The sequence below is a fragment of the Tursiops truncatus genome, chromosome 3 (assembly GCF_011762595.2).
Source record: "Tursiops truncatus isolate mTurTru1 chromosome 3, mTurTru1.mat.Y, whole genome shotgun sequence".
NCBI lineage: Eukaryota > Metazoa > Chordata > Mammalia > Artiodactyla > Delphinidae > Tursiops > Tursiops truncatus.
This window is the reverse complement of record NC_047036.1, coordinates 25844610-25864288: the sequence shown is the minus strand read 5'-3', so window position 1 is coordinate 25864288 and position 19679 is coordinate 25844610. Positions and strand designations below refer to the sequence as shown.

The window sequence follows — 19679 nt, the reverse complement described above, 5'->3', positions numbered from 1 at the left end:
CCTTTCTGAATGTGAAACTTTATACTGCTACAGTGGTTTGCATTTTCTCTGGCGTTGTTCATCAAGTCTTTCTTTGTAAAAATATTTGATTCTTTGCTTCCCCCACTAGACTGTGACTTAGGATTATGGACTCTATTATTTTTCATGGGGTTGCTTAGCAGAGTTCTAGTATGGAGTAGGCACTCGAATATTTGCTGGGAGATAAACAGCTCTCCTTATATTTAGAGGTTTGGGTCATTAGAAAGTAAGTCTCCAGGTAGAACCAGCTTGCAGATTGCTTCAGCATCTCTCCATGTTTTCCCCTCACCACTATAGAGAGTTCCAGCGAATCCGAATGTGAGTCCGATGAGGACAGCACCTGTTCTAGCAGCTCAGACTCTGAAGTTTTCGACGTCATTGCAGAAATCAAACGCAAAAAGGCCCATCCTGACCGACTTCACGATGAACTTTGGTACAATGACCCAGGCCAGGTATGAAGGCTTTTATGTTCTTGCTGTGAAGGTTGCGGACATACACATCACGTTTATGACTCTAGGCTCAGAAGATGCATGTTAGCTGGCACTGAAACTGAATTTTCCTCAGGGTTGAGTGTCATTCTTCACAGCTTATTTCTTTTCAGCTTCTGAGTTCAGCTCCAAAGCAGAAGCACCAGAGCAAGTGTTCCTTGAATCATGTTTGATGATGTTGGTAAAATCCTGTGTTGGGGAGCAGGATGATGGTGCTGCCACATTAAACTTTCAGTAAATGGAAGGAGATGAGTGGTGGGTTAGGGAGAGAGCACTTGTAGTTCTTTCTAAAAGCAGTTCATCTGGGGGCTTCCCTGGTGGCGCAGTGGTTGAGAGTCTGCCTGCCGATGCAGGGGACACGGGTTTGTGCCCCGGTCCGGGAGGATCCCACATGCCACAGAGCGGCTGGGCCCGTGAGCCATGGCTGCTGAGACTGTGCGTCCGGAGCCTGTGCTCCACAACGGGAGAGGCCACAACAGTGAGAGGCCCGCGTACCGCAAAAAAAAAAAAAAAAAAAAAAGCAGTTTATCTGTAAGTTATCTTGCAGCCATCCAGTAAACAGTGTCCCAAGTCCTGTAAGATTCCGTAATTCCTAGTTGGTAGTAGTCACAATGTCTTATAACTTCTCTTTCTTGTTAATAAGCATGTTTGAGCTAATTACATCATGGCTGGACATAATTGTTTTTATTTTTGCTTACTATTTTATTATGAACTAATACATAATACAAAATATTAATAGTATCTATAAAAGATTTGTATTTTACAAATATACAGTACATACAAAAATAGTATCTTTAATGCATATGAAGTTATCAAGCATAATAAAACATATCTCTATAAAAAGATAATTTAAAATTTATGTTTTATACATAAATTCATACCATTGTCTATTATTTTGAATGCTCTTCTCCTGGTACTTATTAGATGACAGCTATCTAACTTTTTTTTCTTGATAGAATTAATATAGTTAGAATGCCTGACAGAAGTGTACTTTCTCTGAGAACTGCTCTCTGAGAATTGAGCAGAAATGTTTGCAAATGGTCAGTGCATTTTGAAATCTTACTTTGATATATTAATCATGTGTATGATCTCTTTAAACAGCTTTAGTGAGTTATAATTCACATACCATACAATTAACACAATTAAAATGTACATTTCAGTGTTTTTATGTATATTCACAGGAATATGTGCAATCATCATCACAATCTAATTTTAGAGCATTTTTGTGTCCCCTAAGAGAACTCCTGTGTCCATCAGTCACTCCCCTTACCGTGTGGTCATATCAAGAAACCTATTCCTTGGTTTCTGTGGGTTCTTATTCCTGTCAGAGATTTACCAGGGCCTTCTGTACAGTCTCAACATTGTGTTTACTCTGTGGTTTTGCGTCCTCTGTACAGTTGAGCCTTATAAAGGGCTGATCTGCATTGGGGCCCAGACCCTGGTAAAAGGCAGGAATGTATGATGTCTATCTCACTTCTCCTAAGTGAGCACTAAGTGATTTTTCCACATTTTTCATCACAACAGGTTGTGCCCAGCATTACGAATGTGTTGTGACTTTTGAGGGAATTCCATCACATCTCTGTTTGCCAGCTTTTACTTTGGATAATATCTTAATGTGATTTTTTGTTTGTTTGTTTGTTTTAGGTAGCCACGTTATTCCTCTGCTGTACCACCTGGAGCTTTAGATTTCCCAAAAGGATAAAGAAAGTTACAGATTTTTACTTTAAATTTCTTTTCAAAGTTTAATGAGATATTTTCATTGGGCACGAGTTACAAATCCCTGGAAATCGAAAGAAATATGTGTGTGTATATAGAATATATTTGTCCCCTAATATGTGTCATATTTATAAATTATACATTTTAATTAATACAAAGAAAGTGAGAAATGGAACTCCACTTCCCCATACTCTAAACTGATGCTCTCGTGTCCTTTTTGATTCCATATTAACCATTTATATTGAATAAACTCATGAAATTGGCTTTTAAGGCCCTTTAAGATTTTGACCTCAATTCTGCGTTTTTGGTTTTCTCACTCACACATATGGTCCGTTCCATTTAGATGGGTCTCAATCTCATGTCCCTGGAGCATAACATAGGATTTCTTCCTTCTCTCTTTTCTCTCATGCTGGTGCCTCATGTAGAGTAGCCACCTTCTTTTCCCGTCCTGTTCAACCCTTCACATTTTGGTTTCTTGAAGCCTGGACATTTTTCCTTTTTCTTTAAAATTACTAAGCATTTCATATGTGTGTTATTTCTCCCATGTGGTGTAAGTATTCCTAGTGCTTGCTTCAGCAGTGCATACACTAAAATTAGAATAAGTATTCCTTGACTATGTGGACCCTTAGCTATGTATCACCCTCCTTCTCCCCTTTCTACCCAAGAGGCATTCAGGATTATTCACTTATTGAATCATGTGGGTGGAATTCATGGCAGTAAAATGAATTCAGGTGAACAAACATATACAGACTCACCTGATTAGTGTTGAAAGTTTTTCTGGTTCAGGTAGGCATTTTCTTCCCTCTGCTTCAGATACCTTTAGGTCTGTCTTTGAAAACATTTAATCTGCAGGTCACCTTCAGAGCATTCTTTGTGTTCCTTCAGAATATAAAATAGGCTTTTCTTTTGTGAAAGAGTCATTTTTCCTGAAATAAAAAATAGGGGGAACATACTGGAAAGTGATAGGAGAAGATGGGGGCAAACAGGGCTCTGACATTGTTATTTTCTGCTTGGCTGCACAAATAAGTCAGGAATCCAGCGTTGTCATACCATTTCCCTTTATCAGACAATAGAGACAGTTTGCAGCTTTATTGGTTTGGGAACATCCGTTTAATCTTCTAACCGTGACAGCCTCTTCAGAGCTTCGGTACTCATGACATTAAAACCCACACAGTTTCCGAGGCATCATCGTGCATGGAGTGGATTTTCCCCCAGTAAAAACGAATTACATTCTGTTTCTGACAGATGAATGATGGCCCACTCTGCAAATGCAGCGCAAAAGCGAGACGCACGGGAATCAGGCACAGCATTTATCCCGGAGAAGAGGTAACTGGTTCAGGTTATTATATTTGTCAGTGCTGAGAAGCCAGAAGTAGACAGATGCTGTTGCTATTCTTTTCCCCGTAAATGAAATAATACCATGGAAATAGTCTTCTCATATTCCCTAATAGTCTCTGTTACTGATAATTGGAGAAGAAACGTACTTGGGTTTTAGAGGTGGAGTGGGAATGTTATCAAGGGAACTTTGGAAGGTTCATTATTTAAAATAGGCAAAGTGAATTTGAGTTGCTTTTTTATTATTTTAAGTATCCTAAAACGGTACATATTGCAATCTTTTTTCATGTTTTTGTTATAAATGGGTGTGAATCTCCCTAGAGAAATGATCTTACTGAAGTGCTGTAAGGCACATGTCCTTTTTCCTTGGGGACGTGAGTGTACACCGTTGTGTTTGTTAGTCTTTGTCTGTTGTCCCCACTCAACTGGGGTGGCACACGGACTTGTTTTACCTGTGTCACACCCCAGTCCCTGGGCTGTCAGGAGCGCGCCAAGTGTGTCTGCCTGATGAGTTGAATACTTTTACATCATAGAGTTATATATACCTACTCCTGTTCAGTTATTTTCCTTCGTCTTTTCCCCATTATCTTTTATCTTTACAAACTATTCTCTTTAATCCCAGGATTGTCACTTTATGATTCAGCACATTATGTTTAAACATAGTTTATGTAAATCCTTCATTTCTATGTAAAACTTGTTTGAGGCCATAACACTAATCAGACTAAGGGCTAGGAGCCGATGGAGGATACTTTGAACCACTTGCCTCCCTTTGACCTCGTTTGTCTCTGGCAGTTGGCCAGTGTAGCGAGGGCCTGTGGGACAAGGTCTGCTCTCTGTGAGTGTCCATGCGTGTGCTTCAGGCTGGGGTCTCTGCAGGCAGGGCTGCAGTGGAGACATTTCACAGGAACCAGGCAAGAAGAGAGTGGGCTTGGGAATGAGCAGAGGCGGAAGTCCACCTGTGATGGGCCTTTAAAGCCGGGCTTGTCGGAATTATCTTGCATGGGGCTGGAGTGGCTGTCATACCTGCATCTCCCTCGTCCCGAGCAAGCTGCCCTAGGAAGGGCACGACTTTGGCGGAGGGAGGGGCTCTGTAGTGGAGGCTGACCTGGAAGGAGCCGACAGCGGCAGGCTGTGTGCTGACTGCTTTTCCCACAGCTGGGCAGCAGGCCCTTCCGTGAAGGGAGATTCAGGTGGGCAGTGGTGCTGGCTGAGGACTTCTGGGCAGGCAAACCCATCCTCAGAGTACATGTGGCCCTTTCACAATGGACGGGACCTATGTAGTCAGCATTCCACCAAGTGGTAGGTTGGTCTCCTCCAGGAATGGTGCCATATTGGGGGCCCAGCGTTGGTCATTGGAGGTGGCTGTCTGGACGTTCGGCAGTGGCGGTCAGCTTAGCCAGCTTAGCCTGGGGAAGTAAGGTCCATGCTGTGGGGCTCGTGTGAAGCCTCCGTCTCTGCTACTGTGGCCGCTTCGTTCACGTGCCCACCCTGTCTACCCTAGGTGGCTAATGACCGAGGCTGGCCGGCATCATCTGGCCATGCCATTTTGTCAGCTAGATGGTTTAGAACCTCTTCCACAGTGGGTGCTCTCCCGTGAACATCCACATGTGATGGAGAGATCATCGTTCTCTCCTGTTTGTCTACCTACAAGTCTCTCCCCCAAGACCTTCTTATCCCTGATCTTCCCATCTTTTTCCTTCTAGGCCTCTGACAGCTGGCATGGCCACTTGCTTCTGCCATGAGTCCATCTATATTCTAGCCTCAGGCTACTTCTCTTTCCACACAGAGTGGATGACCAGGTACACCACCTGAAACTCTGCCCACTGGGAAGATTCTCCCTCATCGCTGTCTCTCAGAGCCATCCCTGAATGAGCCTGCAGCACGGTCCGTTTTCAGCTTGCACCCCCTTTCTGACGGACCTGTTTGCAAACCAAGCTTGGGCTTTTCCTTATGCTTTCATCCTCCCGTCCTTAGTCATCAGCTGAGGGAGGGGAGCTGATGCAACGGTGGTGGGCTTGTTCGTGCCCTCTGCTCCTGCGTGTGCTTGGTTCTGGATGTACGCCCCCTCCACCTTACCATGGGTTGTTGCTGGTCCCACCCAAAGTTATGCCAGGGTGGGACTGGCAGAACCCAGCTTACGATGGGCAGTTCCAGCCACATGTCTGTTTGCTGTCCCTTGGCCATGCCTTCCAGATCTACCAGGGCCCAGCAGCACACCAGGAATTGCTTTTCAAAGGCATATAATTCTTCACTATAGATGGCATGGCTTGGCTCCAGAACCCCAGAGACCAGCATTGTGATTCTCCCAGTGTGGCCACAAACTCTTCTCGGCATCTTTTCCCACCAACAGTGTGGGATTTGCCGAATTGTATGGCCCCTGCAGCATGGCTGCTTGCACTGCGGTTTGGAACTGCTGAGGCCTTTCTCACTTGAGTCACGCTTACAGCTGGCAGCCTTTTGTGCCACTTTATAAATGGGCTGCAGTAATATTCCTAGCTAAGGACTCCACTGCCTCCTGAGCCCAGGGAGGCCCACCTAGTGTGCTGCTTCCTTCTTCATTGTAGGAGGTGGACGAGGCAATAATTTTGTCTTTTACTTTGGATGGATGTCTTGGAACTCCCCAGAATGCTCCCCTAAAATGGTGCGGCTGGGGTAGACCCTGAATCTTCGCAGGGTTTCTCTCTCACCCTTTGGAGCATATCCATTTTACTAGGGCTCTTAGTTTGCTCAACGTAATAATGTCAAAGATGCGGTGGAGCAATATAACATTCTACAGTATTCCAGAAAGTCAGGGGCACCTTGGACTGTATTATGACAGTGAGTGGGAGAGTGAACCCGGTGGCAAACCCATAAATGTTGTCTGTTCCACGTAAATGTGAACCAGTTCTGATCAGAACCGGTCCTCATCCTGATTGGGATAGAAAAGGATACATTCAGCAGATCAGTTGCCACGTACTTTGTACCTGAGGTCAGATTAATCTGCTGTAACTACACTACAACACCTGGCACAGCAGGTGCAATTAGAGCTACTTGGTTGAGCTTGTGGTGGTATATAGTCATCCGCCAGGATCCATTTGGTTTCTTTAGGGCCCAGACTGGTGAATTAAACAGAGATGTGATAGGGGCAGTCATCCCTGTGTCATTTGGATCCTTAAGGGTGGCACCAATCTCCACCATTCCCCCAGAGTCATACTGTATTTGAGGTCCGGGTTGGGTGGCTTCTGCTTGACCTTTCCCATCACGATGGCTCTTACTCCACAGATCAAGGACCCAGTGTGAGGTGGCGCCATCTGCCAATTTTGTCAATTCCAGTGGTACACTTGGGAACCAGGGAAATGACCACTGGGTGGATCTGTGGACTCAGTGGACCTACTGTAAGCCAGACCTTGACCAAGATTTTGTTTACTACCTTGGCCTCATCTCCCCCACTCTGACAGGGATACCAGGATGATACGTCCAGTCTCTGAGTATCAATTGATTCTGATGCTGGGTCTAACACTCCTTGAACTGTCTGGCTTCTTCCTTCCCTGGTGTACAGTTATCTGAGCAAAATGGCCGTAGGCCCCTTGGGGGAAGGACAGGGTCATCATGACCCTTTTTGCTGGTGATAATGTTGCAGGGCCCGTCCTCCTGCCTTCTGGCCACCTCTTCAGGCAGTGGATTTCAGTCCAGTAGGTTGTCAGGCCTGGAGCCGGGCAAGGGATCATGAGTGTTTGCTGGAGCAGCCTACCTTCAGCCTCTTGGTTATCCAGTCTTGATCACTTCCGTTAGTACAAACTAAGGTAGTACTCTTATCAGCTACCCATTTTTTTTGTACCTAAGGACACTGTGTTGTGAAAACCACTTCCATGACTCTTTGTGGGTTATATCCCCTTGGCTGCCACTTCCGTCTTGCAATAATGATAATTGTGTGACCTGGCTTCTTATAATGAGCCCCGTCATCTGGCCTCTCTTGTTTCAGAGTCCTGTCATCCCTGCTGCTGTAACCGCCTCTCTTACAATCAGCCCTGGCCTGCAGAGGAGGCCACACCGATCGTCCTAGTGATGCTGGTGCCCCTTCACGAGCACATTCCTTTTGGCCTTGGTCAATGGCGTGTCCTCTGGGCCTTCCCATGGAATATGATTATCTGATAATATTTTTCAGTCATAGATACTATGTCCATCCCAGCGTACCCATTTCCTTGAATCTCTGAATTCCTTCCTCCTCTGTCGGTCACTGCAGTTTTGGTATTTTCACTTTACTCAGCAAGGGCCATCGCTTTTTCATGCTTTTAGGAGATGTCTTAGTAGGGAGTTCTCAGCATCTCCTGACATCCTTGAATCCTGAATGCTCCCAAGTCAGTAAACTCTTCCCTAATTAGCTGTATGTTCTGTTCCTTTTGATCGAGCACTCCCAGCATCTGGTCGTGTGTGGACTCCTGCTGCCGGCACGTGCTGGTGCCAGCTGGTTCTTACAGTTCCTTTGGGATGTTATGTCTCCTCTCAGCACCTTCCCAGCTGTAAAATGTGAAACCAGTTATGCTGTGAAATGACCCTAATTACGGGTCTGTTGTGAGGTCGGGTGCCGGGAGAGTGAGGACAATGTTGCCTTCAGGGGCTTTTGTTGTCTTCAGACAGGTGAGTGCTTCCTCTTAATAGACAAGGATGGGCCACCTCTGAAGAGGCAGAAGGGTTAGAGGCGTCTGAGGAGTCAGAACCTGTATGTCTCATCCCGGGTTTTCATATCCCTGACCTTGGCATAACAGACCTGCCTTGGTTGACTGTTAATTAGCCTTTAAGGTCCACCCACTCGGACAGGTAAGCCCTGGGCTTGGTCCTGGCGCTCTCTGACCTCTCACTGCAGGTGGTAAGAGCCTCTTTGTGTGCAATAGCAGGCTTTCACATCTGGCTTCTAGCTGCCTTTCCTTCTCCTCTGCTGGTGCATTTCTGTAGAGCAGTGGTTCTCTTAAGTGCAGCTCTCCAACTAGTATCAGCATCACCTGGGGCCTTGTTAGAAACGCAGATTCTCAGCCTGCCTCAGCTGCTGACTTAGAAACTTCTGGGCGTGGGGGAGCAAGCAATCTGAGATCACACTAAAGTTTGAAGAGCATGGTAAGGCATCAGTGGTGCTCGGCAGTAGCCGCCCATCCCATTATCCCTACAGCTACCGGTCTCTCATAGTTTTAAACACCTGGTGCATTGCACCTGCTTCCACTGGTACAGTCTCCCAATTCAGCATCTTTGAAAGTTTCAATTGGCGTGTTATCTGGTGCCAGGGGCTGTGTGCTCCACCAGCCACCATGATGGGTTCCTTTCTGCCAGTTGGATGGTAAGTGATTCAGCTCCAAAACCCTATCTCATCTCCTGCTTTCTTGGATCACTTCTGGTGCCAACTGTCACACGTTGGATTCCCCAAAAGCAGATGCTAAGATGAAGTTTGGGGTGCATGTTTCTTAGGGATCTTCACCTGTGAGAGGAAGAGGATATTAGCAGCATTGGATAGACGGATTAGTCTAACTATGAGTCAGCTCCAGCAAAGCCCCTGTCAACCTGGTGCTGACCCAAGGAATGAGTATTGCCCATTCAAGTCGGGCTGGGGGGCTGGGCCTTGGTACCTCTGCCTCGCTCAGTACACGCCTGACGTCAGGTGAGGGGCCTCTGCAGTTGACACATCCTGAAGGAGCCGACAACTGGAGACTGCTGTCCATGCTCTTCACAGTAGGCAGCAAGTCCTTCCTTGAAAGATGGTCTGGGTCACCCATCGTTGTGTCTGTCACAGCGTACCCAGTGATTCCACTGATGCTTCTGTTGCTCGCTGTTTTCCTTTTCCCGTCTTAAGCTCTCTGCGTATTCTGTCCACCACCTCTTGTGCTTCCTGCATTTCTGGTTCCCTCTATTTTTATTCAGCATATTTAACCCTTTCACTTTTTTCCCCTTCCTATTATAACCTACTGCTGTTACTTCTGAGATTATTTTTCTTGCTTTCTGGGGTTTTTTGTTGTTGTTTTTTTAGTTTATTGAGAGGTTAGCCAAAGGTCAATTATTATGTTATTTTAAATGAAAGGAAAATAGTCATGGAAATTCAGATCTAGAGAGATCTATATGTTGTATTGTACATGAGTTGGTGGGTTGAATGCCAGTAACCAGCAGCCCATTTTTATCTATCTGGTAATGGTAAAGTGAATACTGTCCTTCCCTTCCAGTTTGTGAAGGAACACACATACAACCTCTTTTGTCAGATGCGAATCTAGAAAACAGTATTTTGCTGCTTTACTCTTAAACTCATTTTTATTTTTCCCCTCAGGCCATCAAGCCCTGTCGTCCTATGACCAACAATGCTGGCAGACTTTTCCACTATCGAATTACAGTCTCACCTCCTACAAACTTTTTAGTGAGTTCCTAACAAAATCAGGTTTCATTTGTTTAAAAATGTAGTAAATAGGTTCTATGTGTGTACATAGGTTAAAATGTGAATTGGTTAAATATGGATTCAGTTCTTAAATGTTCTTTCTTTTAAAAACATTTTATTTTTATGCCAATAAAATTGACCTTTATCATAATGACTTTTATTTTTGGCTTCCTCTCATTATACTACTTTCTGTATCTTTTTTCATTTATATTGTTGGTACCACATAATAGCCAGTGAATTATGGAGAGCTTGTTCATTGGAGCTATGGAGTTGGAAGAATGCAGAGAAAGCTTGTGCATCTCTTAAAAATCAGCTAATAGCTTATGTATTATCTATATATTATGACCATAAGTATTGCATATATGACAGTGATAATAATACCTAATGTTTGTTGACTATGGTACTAGGCACCATTCTAAGTATTTGACATGTATTAAGTTATTTCACACAAAAAATCGATGAAGTAGGTATTATTATCCTCACTATGCAGGTGGGGCAGTCGTCCATGTTTTACAGATAAGGTTAAGCCGCTTGCTCTAGATTATTCAGGCAATAAGTGGCACAGTGAGGACTTGAGCCTGGGCAGACTGACTTCATGGTGCATGGCTGTATGCCATTCCACTGTGCCATACTGCCTTTTCACAGTACAAAATTAATTAATTCTGGTTACTTTTTTAATTAAGAGATTTCAGTTTCAAAATTAGATTATTAATATTTTAACAACTTTATTGACATATAATTAATATACCATAAAACTCACCCATTTAAAGTATATATTTCATGATATTTAGTCTTTTCACAGAATTGTGAAACCATCACCTCAATGTAATTTTAGAACATTCTCATCATCTCCCAAAGAAACCCTGTACTTATTAGCAGTCAATTCTTTCCCACCCCACAGCCTTCAGAAACTACTAAGGTACTCTCTGTCTTTATCATTTGCCTATTCTAGATATTTCATATGAATGGAATCATAGAATATGTGATCTTTTGGCTTCTTCCACTTACCATAATGTTTTCAAGATTAATCCATGTTGTAGTATGTAACTTCATTCCTTTTTACGGCCAAGTAATATTCCACTGTATGGACATACTGTATTTTATTTATCCATTCATCAGTTGATGAACATTTGTGTGGTATCCACTTTGGGGCTATTATAGTAATGCTGCTGTGAATGTTTGTGTACAAGTTTTTGTGTGGATGTATGTTTTCCTTTCCCTTGAGTATAAATGTAGGACTAGAGTTGCTGGGTTGTATGGTAACTATATGTTTAATATTTGGAGGAACTACCAAACTGTCTTCCCAAGTGGCTGTACCATTATCATTTCACTAGAAGTTCTTTCATAATATTTAATTTAGACCAGCTTTGTTGAGTTATTCAAATGGGAAGTAACAGTAATATTGGAAAAACAAATAATACGCATTTGGATATCCTTTATTCCCCCCCCCACCCAAGTTCTTCGTGTGTGTGTGTGTGTGTGTGTGTGTGTGTGTGTGTATATATAAATGTTTAGAAGAATAGTGTTCAATACCTATGTAAAAAAACATGTCTTTTAGGTTTCCAATCTTGATAATTTGTTCCATGTTTAGCATTTAGGATTAAAAATGGTGGGCTATAAGAATGGCATAAAGAAGAGAATTTCTTATGCTTAGGTCAACATTTGTATATTTTAATTAGATTCAATTTGCAGGTAATTAAGATCTTTGACATTATGCAGGAATTGATTTGTTACAGGGTTTAATGGGTTGGCTTCTCCTTGGAGGGCCTGGGAATGGAGCTGTGAGGGGATGAGCCTCCGGCACCTTGAGTCTTTTCAGAGCCTTCCAGGCTGTTGCTAGTTTTGACTGTTGTGATGCTGAGTCTTCTCCACTTGCTTTGATTCAACTGTGCCATTATGTTGTTCTTGTTAGAGCTTCTGTTAGTTCAGAAATATAGCTTAGTAAGAACAGGACTGGTAGTATTGTGGGTAGTATTGTGGGATTAAATAAAATAAGTTCCTAGAAAATGAAGCCATGTAGCTAGCCTTGTTTTTCTTTATGGCACCCATAATAAACATTCTTGATTGTCTAGTATATAAATATTACTGAATCTAGAGAGTTCCACCAAGCAGGAGAATTCTAGCTAGAATTAATCCTCTGTGTAAAGTTTCTCCCTGGTGTTTGGGAAAACGTTAACAGAAGTCCATACATTTCACCTATTGGTTGCTTTGTGTGTCCTGATGGGCTTCTGCACATGCAAATCATGTCATTTTTTCATACTTTGTGTTTCTGTTTGCTTTCAGACTGACAGGCCAACTGTTATCGAATATGATGATCATGAGTATATCTTTGAAGGATTTTCTATGTTTGCACACGCCCCCCTGACCAATGTAAGTATATGCTGATCAGCTGGCTTTCTCCTTCCCTGAGCCCCCTTCCTTCCCTTCACTCTTTCTTTCTAAAAGTCAAAGGAAATTTCTTTTAATCTGACTTCTAAGTAACAATTACTTTGCACCCCTCTACCTGAGCTGCAGGAAGTCAGCGGCAGTGTGTGTCAGGTGGCAATGTGACATCTGTGCTAATGAGTCACAGGTTTGGTCCACATTAAATGGTGTAAGTAAACATGTGTCAGAGTAACATTTTGAGAGTGTGAAAGATTGAAAAAGAAGGATAAACTGTGGAGTAATGTGTCAAAGCTATTTTGGGTTTGGTGTCCTTCAAAAGAAAGTTGGAAAGTTTTAAGGAGAAGCTATTATTTAGTCTCTGAGCAATAGGTAAAGAAATAGAGCTTGTTCAGGACATCTGGAGCCTGAATTAACTTCATACATTTTTGTGCTTTTGAATCCCAGAAATATGTCTTCTTTAAGACACTCTGACATACAGATCCATGATATTATATAGGTATTGGTAATCGATTTGTTGGTAATCGGTTCAAATGGAAGTTCTGTATTTGTAAGTCAAAATCTTTCTGTCTCAAAGCTGGCAGTCATGGGAATTGTCTTACTTATTCTGTGTTCCAGTTGGACGTAGAGTGGAATTCACTGGCGGCTCAGGAAGGGAGTGTAGACGTATACTTGAGCCAGTCTAGATGCTGCTATAGAACTTACTGAATTACAGCTATGGTGTATGTACATCAAAGTAGAATGTTCTTTAATCCTTTCTGGTTTGGTTAAAAGAAATTACATCTGCAGTTTGAGAAGTTATTTTAGTACTGTTTACTTAAACTGTGAAATTCTGTTCCATTGGAGAGTAAAGAAAAAATCTTTGCCTAATCTTGCTCCTTTCGATTATTATTTTTTATTAGCAGACATGATTCTATAGTAGTGATACTAATTTAAAACAGATTGTTTTCTTAATGAGATTTTCTTTATGCTACAGTATATTTTATCCTAGAGAATCTTTTTTTTGAGAAGATGATTACACTGTAAATGTAAAAATAAAATCATTTGATAATACACATCACATCTATCTCTAGAGTGGACCATAATATAAAAAGGACTTCTTTTTTTGTTGAGGTATAATTCACACATAATGTTATTAGTTTCAGGTGTACAACATAATAATTTGATATTTGTATATATTGTGAAATGATCACCACGATAAGTCTAATTAACATCCATCATCATACATACTTACAAAGTTTTAAATTGGACTACTCTTTTTTTTTAAATTGAAGTATAGTTGATTTACAGTGTTGTGTTAATTTCTGCTGTACAGCAAAGTGACTCAGTTATATGCTGTAATCATTCTTTTTTTATATTCTTTTCCATTATGGTTTATCCCAGAAGATTAGATATAGTTCCCTGTGCTATACAGTAGGACCTTGTTGTTTATCCATTCTATATGTAATAGTTTGCATCTACTAACCCCAAACTCCCAGTCCATCCCTCTCCCTCCCCCCTCCCCCTTGTCAACCACAAGTCTGCTCTCCATGTCTGTGAATCTGTTTCTATATTGTAGATAGGTTCATTTATGCCACATTTTAGATTCCACATATAAGTGATATCATATGGTATTTGTCTTTCTCTTTCTGACTTACTTCACTTAGTATGATAATCTCTAGTTGCATCTGTGTTGCTGCAGACAGCATTATTTCATTCTTTTTTATGACTGAGTAGCGTTACATTGTATATATGTACCATATCTTCTTTATCCATTCATCTGTCAGTGGACGTTTAGGTTGTTTGGACTATTCTTAAACAATCTTTATGAAGAGACACTGGGAAGTTTTTGAATTTTGAAGGTTTCTTATTTTATTATTTTTTAAAATGTCTCAATTAGGCACTCAAACCCTTTGTTACACCAAATCTCATAGTCTTAGAGTTGAAAAGGCCTTCAGAAGTCATCTAGTCCAACTCCCCCCTACATAATACGTTTCTCTTTTTTTTTCCTCAGCAGGCTTGCAAATACAAATAATTAGTTACCATGAAAATATTTAAAAATTATCTGTCTTATCTATTAATTCCCTACAAGTAATACAGATCTCATTTTAACTTTTAGGATCACCTTAAAGAAGGAAAGAAGTGTGACTTCAGAGAGGGTTTAAACCTTAGTGAATTCTACTTACTAGCTGTATGATTTGACATTTCAATTTTTATAAACCCTGATTTTCTCATCTGTAAAACAGACGTTATTAGTTGTGGCAGTCTTACTGGTTTTTGTAAAAAAGTAAATGAGATGACAAATGAAAAGTGTTTATCATGATGTTTAATATACAATACATATTGGCACTAATTATTTTGGATAAGATGTCAGGCAGATGTGGATTTGAGTCTTTCTTCTAATTCTTCTTTTTTTTTTTTAACTGATTCTCCATATTTATGTGACTTTGGAAGAGTGATTCTTTGAGCTTTATTAAAGTTCCTCAGCACAAGGTTTGGCACTGAGAGGCCGCTAGTGCGAAATTAATTGCAGTTGTTACTGTTGTTGTAAAAGATAGGACTGAAAAATTCCTGGCTTCAGAGTATATTTTTTATAAATATTCAAGTTCTCAAAACTTGAGAACTTAACTCTATAATGAGAAGATAAGCCCCATCATTTATGTTAGAGATGTTGATAAAATAAATCGAGTTTTAAGCTGAGTGTTGTACAGTTCATAGGAATTACATCCATCAAAGGCCTCTTGAATTTGAAATAGCCTCCCAAGAAAAAGAATTATTAAATCGCTTTACTGTTCTGATTCATTTTTTTGCTAGAGAGAGCTCATCAGCAAGAAGGGCATGCAAATGATGGTAATGTTAGAATCTCAATACAGTCTAGTACCAACAAGTTCTCTTAAGGTCTTCTTGAATTGAAGTGGATTGAAAGCCTTGTTGGCTAAGTATAGAGCATTGTGGGAAAATTTTGTCCTTTTATGTAGTACATTTGCTGTTACTTATAATACCTGATGTTATTAGGGACTTTGACAACATAACTAAAATTACCTAGATATATGTATTACATGCATAATATTTTATCCCGTCCTCAAAAGCACAAGGCAGCACCATGATCATTTCCCTGCTGCTTTCCATTTCCAGTGGACTCGCTGCCCTGGATTTAGTCTTTCAGTTCCTGGAAGTAGTAGAGTTAGAATGTAGAAGTTTAGGGAGGGTTTTTTCGTTGGTTTCTGGGAGGATGAGATAAGAGTTAGTGTCAAATCAGCATTCAAACGTGTTTTAAGAAATGGTAGTGGGCATTTATATTATTTGATTGGCCAACTGAGTTCTCAATCCACTGAGTTCCCAATATGTAGGAAAATGACAAGTCTCTTTGAGTCTTAGAGAGAGATGAAAGTTCGCATAGAAAAGGAGATTCTGCCTTTCCAAATTTGTGTGTCTGAGAAGGGCTCTAGTGGTACAGGTAAGAGCCCCAAAGAAAATACAGTGTGTATAAGAAAAGAGGTCAAAGAAGGAATCCCCCAAAAGTGATTTTAGTTGAAATAATGTGGGGAAAGGACTGAATTTGCATAAATCATCCAGCAGAGTTGCTGTTGCACATGGTAAAAGGAGTAAAGTTTATACTTTTGCTCTTTTTCTTGCCTCTGGACTATTCCCAAGGGCTCTGGTCCTTTTCTCTCCTGGATACACTCCCCTAGTAATGCAATGTCACGCACAGTTTTTCCTCCCATGCATGTTCTGACATTGATATTTATAGCTGTGACGTATGGCTCTGTGCTCCACACTCACATTTCAGATTGCCTGTTGGACATACCTACCTTGATGTTCCCTCAGGTACGTCACCCTTAACCTGTGCGAAACTGAACTCATCATCTTCTCTGCGTACTGAGTTTGAGGAACTCAGGGGACACCCTATGAAATTCTTTGTATTAATGCCATTGTGAGCTATCTGGTCCCTTAGGCCAGAAACCTAGAAATTATCCTCTATTCTTTCTCCTCTTTCACTTCCACATCAGAACAGTCACTGTATATTTCAGTCACATCTCCTGTGTTTAAATTCTTCTCCCTCCTTTTTGATCTTTTGTTCATTTGGCTTCTGAACTGTTTGTTAGACTCCATTCTGGTCTTCTGGTCTCTTGCCTTGTTCCCCTACAAGCCATTCCCACCCTGTTTACATAGCATCCCATCCATGTAAACTGTGATAGTCTCTCACTTAAAGTACTTGAATGACTTCTTGTTGCCATAAGGATAGCTCTGAATCCTTAACATGGTTTTTAAGATCTGCATAATATAGTTCATACTTTCCTTTCTAGAATTTTCTTACATCTCTGTCTCCATGCATTTCACTTCTGAAGAGCTAAATGACCTGCCCTTCTCCCAGCTCCCTTTTCTCTGTCTTGCTAGAAACTAAACACCTGTTCTTCCCCAGTTAATTTTCGGGATGACCTGGAAAATCCCTTCCCATCTTTGAAGACTCAACTCAAATGTTACCTCCTCTTTGGTTCTTTTGTACTTTATACTATTTTGTTTGCTTATTTGTTTTTTAAATGCACTTATAAGTTACACTGTATCATATTCTGTTTATGCTTGTTTACATGCCTTTTTTTCTCTTCTAGATCCCTACCTTTTTATTTTTTACACCTTTATTGGAGTATAATTGCTTTACAATGTTGTGTTAGTTTCCACTGTACAACAAAGTGAATCAGCTATATGCATACATATATCCCCATATCTCTTCCCTCTTGAGCCTCCCTCCCACCCTCCCTATCCCACCCCTCTAGGTGGTCACAAAGCACCGAGCTGATCTCCCTGTGCTATGCGGCTGCTTCCCACTAGCTATCTATTTTACATTTGGTAGTGTATATATGTCCATGCCACTCTCCCACTTTGTCCCAGCTTACCCCTCCCCCTCCCTGTGTCCTCAAGTCCATTCTCTACATCTGTGTCTTTATTCCTGCCCTGCCACTAGGTTCACCAGTACCATTTTAAAATTTTTTTTTATTTTAAATTTTTTATTTATTTTTAAAATTTTATTTACTTATTTTTGGCTGAGTTGCGTCTTTGTTGCTGCACGCGGGCGTTCTCTAGTTGCTGTGAGTGGGGGCTACTCTTCCTTGCAGTGCGCAGGCTTCTCATTGCGGTGGCTTCTCGTTGTGGAGCACAGGCTCTAGGCACGTGGGCTTCAGTAGTTGTGGCAGGTGGGCTCAGTAGTTGTAGCTCATGGGCTCTAGAGCGCAGGCTCAGTAGTTGTGGCGCACGGGCTTAGTTGCTCTGTGGCATGTGCGATCTTCCCGGACCAGGGCTCGAACCCGTGTACCCTGCATTGGCAGGCAGATTCTTAACCACTGTGCCACCAGGGAAGCCCAGTACCATTCTGTTAGATTCCATATATATGCATTAGCATATGGTGTTTCTTTTTCTCTTTCTGACTTACTTCACTCTGTATGACAGACTCTAGGTCCATCCACCTCACTATAAATAACTCAATTTTGTTCCTTTTTATGGCTGAGTAATATTCCATCGTATATATGTGCCACATCTTCTTTAACCATTCATCTGTCGATGGACACTTAGGTTGCTTCCATGTCCTGGCTATTGTAAATAGTGCTGCAGTGAACATTGTGGCACATGACTCTTTTTTTTTTTTTTTTTTTTTTGCGGTACACGGGCCTCTCACTGCTGTGGCCTCTCCCGTTGCGGAGCACAGGCTCCGGATGTGCAGGCTCAGTGGTCATGGCTCACGGGCCCAGCTGCTCCGCAGCACGTGGGATCTTCCCAGACCGGGGCATGAACCCGTGTCCCCTGCATTGGCAGACGGACTCTCAACCACTGTGCCACCAGGGAAGCCCGCATAACTCTTTTTGATTTATAGTTTTCTCAGGGTATATTCCTAGTAGTGGGATTGCTGGGTCATGTGGTAGTTCTATTTTTAGTTTTTTAAGGCACCTCCATACTGTTCTCCATAGTGGCTGTATCAATTTATATTCTCACCAACAGTGCAAGAGGGTTTCCTTTTCTCCACACTCTCTCCAGCATTTATTTGTAGATTTTTTGAAGATGGCCATTCTGACTAGTGTGAGGCGATACCTCATTGTAGTTTTGATTTGCATTTCTCTAATGATTAGTGATGTTGAGCATCTTTTCATGTGTTTGTTGGCCATCTGTATATCTTCTTTGGAGAAATGTCTATTTAGGTCTTCTGCCTCTTTTTGGATTGGGTTATTTGTTTTTCTGATATTGAGCTGCATGAGCTGCTTGTATATTTTGGAGATTAATCCTTTGTCAGTTGCTCCGTTTGCAAATATTTTCTCCCATTCTGAGGGTTGTCTTTTGGTCTTGTTTATGGTTTCCTTTGCTGTGCAAAAGCTTTTAAGTTTCATTAGGTCCCATTTGTTTATTTTTGTTTTTATTTCCATTACTCTAGGAGGTGGGTCAAAAAGGAGCTTGCTGTGATTTATGTCGTAGGAGTTCTGCCTTTGTTTTCCTCTAAGAGTTTGATAGTTTCTGGCCTTACATTTAGGTCTTTAATCCATTTTGAGTTTATTTTTGTATATGGTGTTAGGGAGTGTTCTAATTTCATTCTTTTACATGAAGCTGTCCAGTCTTCCCAGCACCACTTATTGAAGAGGCTGTCTTTTCTCCATTGTATATTCCCCTCCCCCTCCCTGTGTCCTCAAGTCCATTCTCTACGTCTGTGTCTGTATTCCTGCCCTGCCACTAGGTTCACCAGTACCATTTTTTTAAGTTTTTTTTATTGATTTATTTATTTATTTTTAAAATTTTATTTATTTATTTTTGGCTGCGTTGGGTCTTCTTTGCTGTGCACAGGCTTTCTCTAGTTGCAGCAAATGCGGCGAGCGGGGACCACTCTTCATCGTGGCATGCAGGCTTCTCATCGCGGTGGCTCCTCTTGTTGCGGAGCGTGGGCTCTAGGGCATATGCGCTTCAGTAGTTATGGCACACGGACTCAGTAGTTGTGGCTCAAGGGCTCTAAAGTGCAGGCTCAGTAGTTGTGGCACAGGGCTTTGTTGCTCCACAGCATGTGGGATCTTCCCAAACCAGGGCTCGAACCCATGTCCCCTGCATTGGCAGGCGGATTCTTAACCACTGCGCCACCAGGGAAGCCCTCTCCATTGTATATTCTTGCCTCTTTTGTCAAAGATAAGTTGACCATATGTGCGTGGGTTTATCTCTGGGCTTTTTGTTCTGTTCTGTTGATCTATATTTCTGTTTTTGTCCAGTACCATACTGTCTTGATTATTGTAGCTTTTTAGTATAGTCTGAAGTCAGGGAGCCTGGTTTCTCCAGCTCTGTTTTTCTTTCTCAAGATTGCTTTGGCTATTCGCGATCCCTACCTTTTTAAAAGGTAAGGGCTGTGA

At 41.7% G+C, this 19679-nt stretch overlaps 1 protein-coding gene across 1 annotated transcript in view; it reads left to right on the top strand.

The window, feature by feature from the left end:
- Nucleotides 1–19679, top strand: part of DROSHA (drosha ribonuclease III) — a 128845-nt gene that overhangs the window by 20505 nt on the left and 88661 nt on the right. Inside the window, exons 9-12 of the mRNA XM_073801844.1 lie at nucleotides 316–470; nucleotides 3468–3548; nucleotides 9841–9927; nucleotides 12229–12315. Coding sequence (XP_073657945.1) covers nucleotides 316–470; nucleotides 3468–3548; nucleotides 9841–9927; nucleotides 12229–12315 — 410 coding nt within the window. The remainder of the gene's footprint in view (nucleotides 1–315; nucleotides 471–3467; nucleotides 3549–9840; nucleotides 9928–12228; nucleotides 12316–19679) is intronic.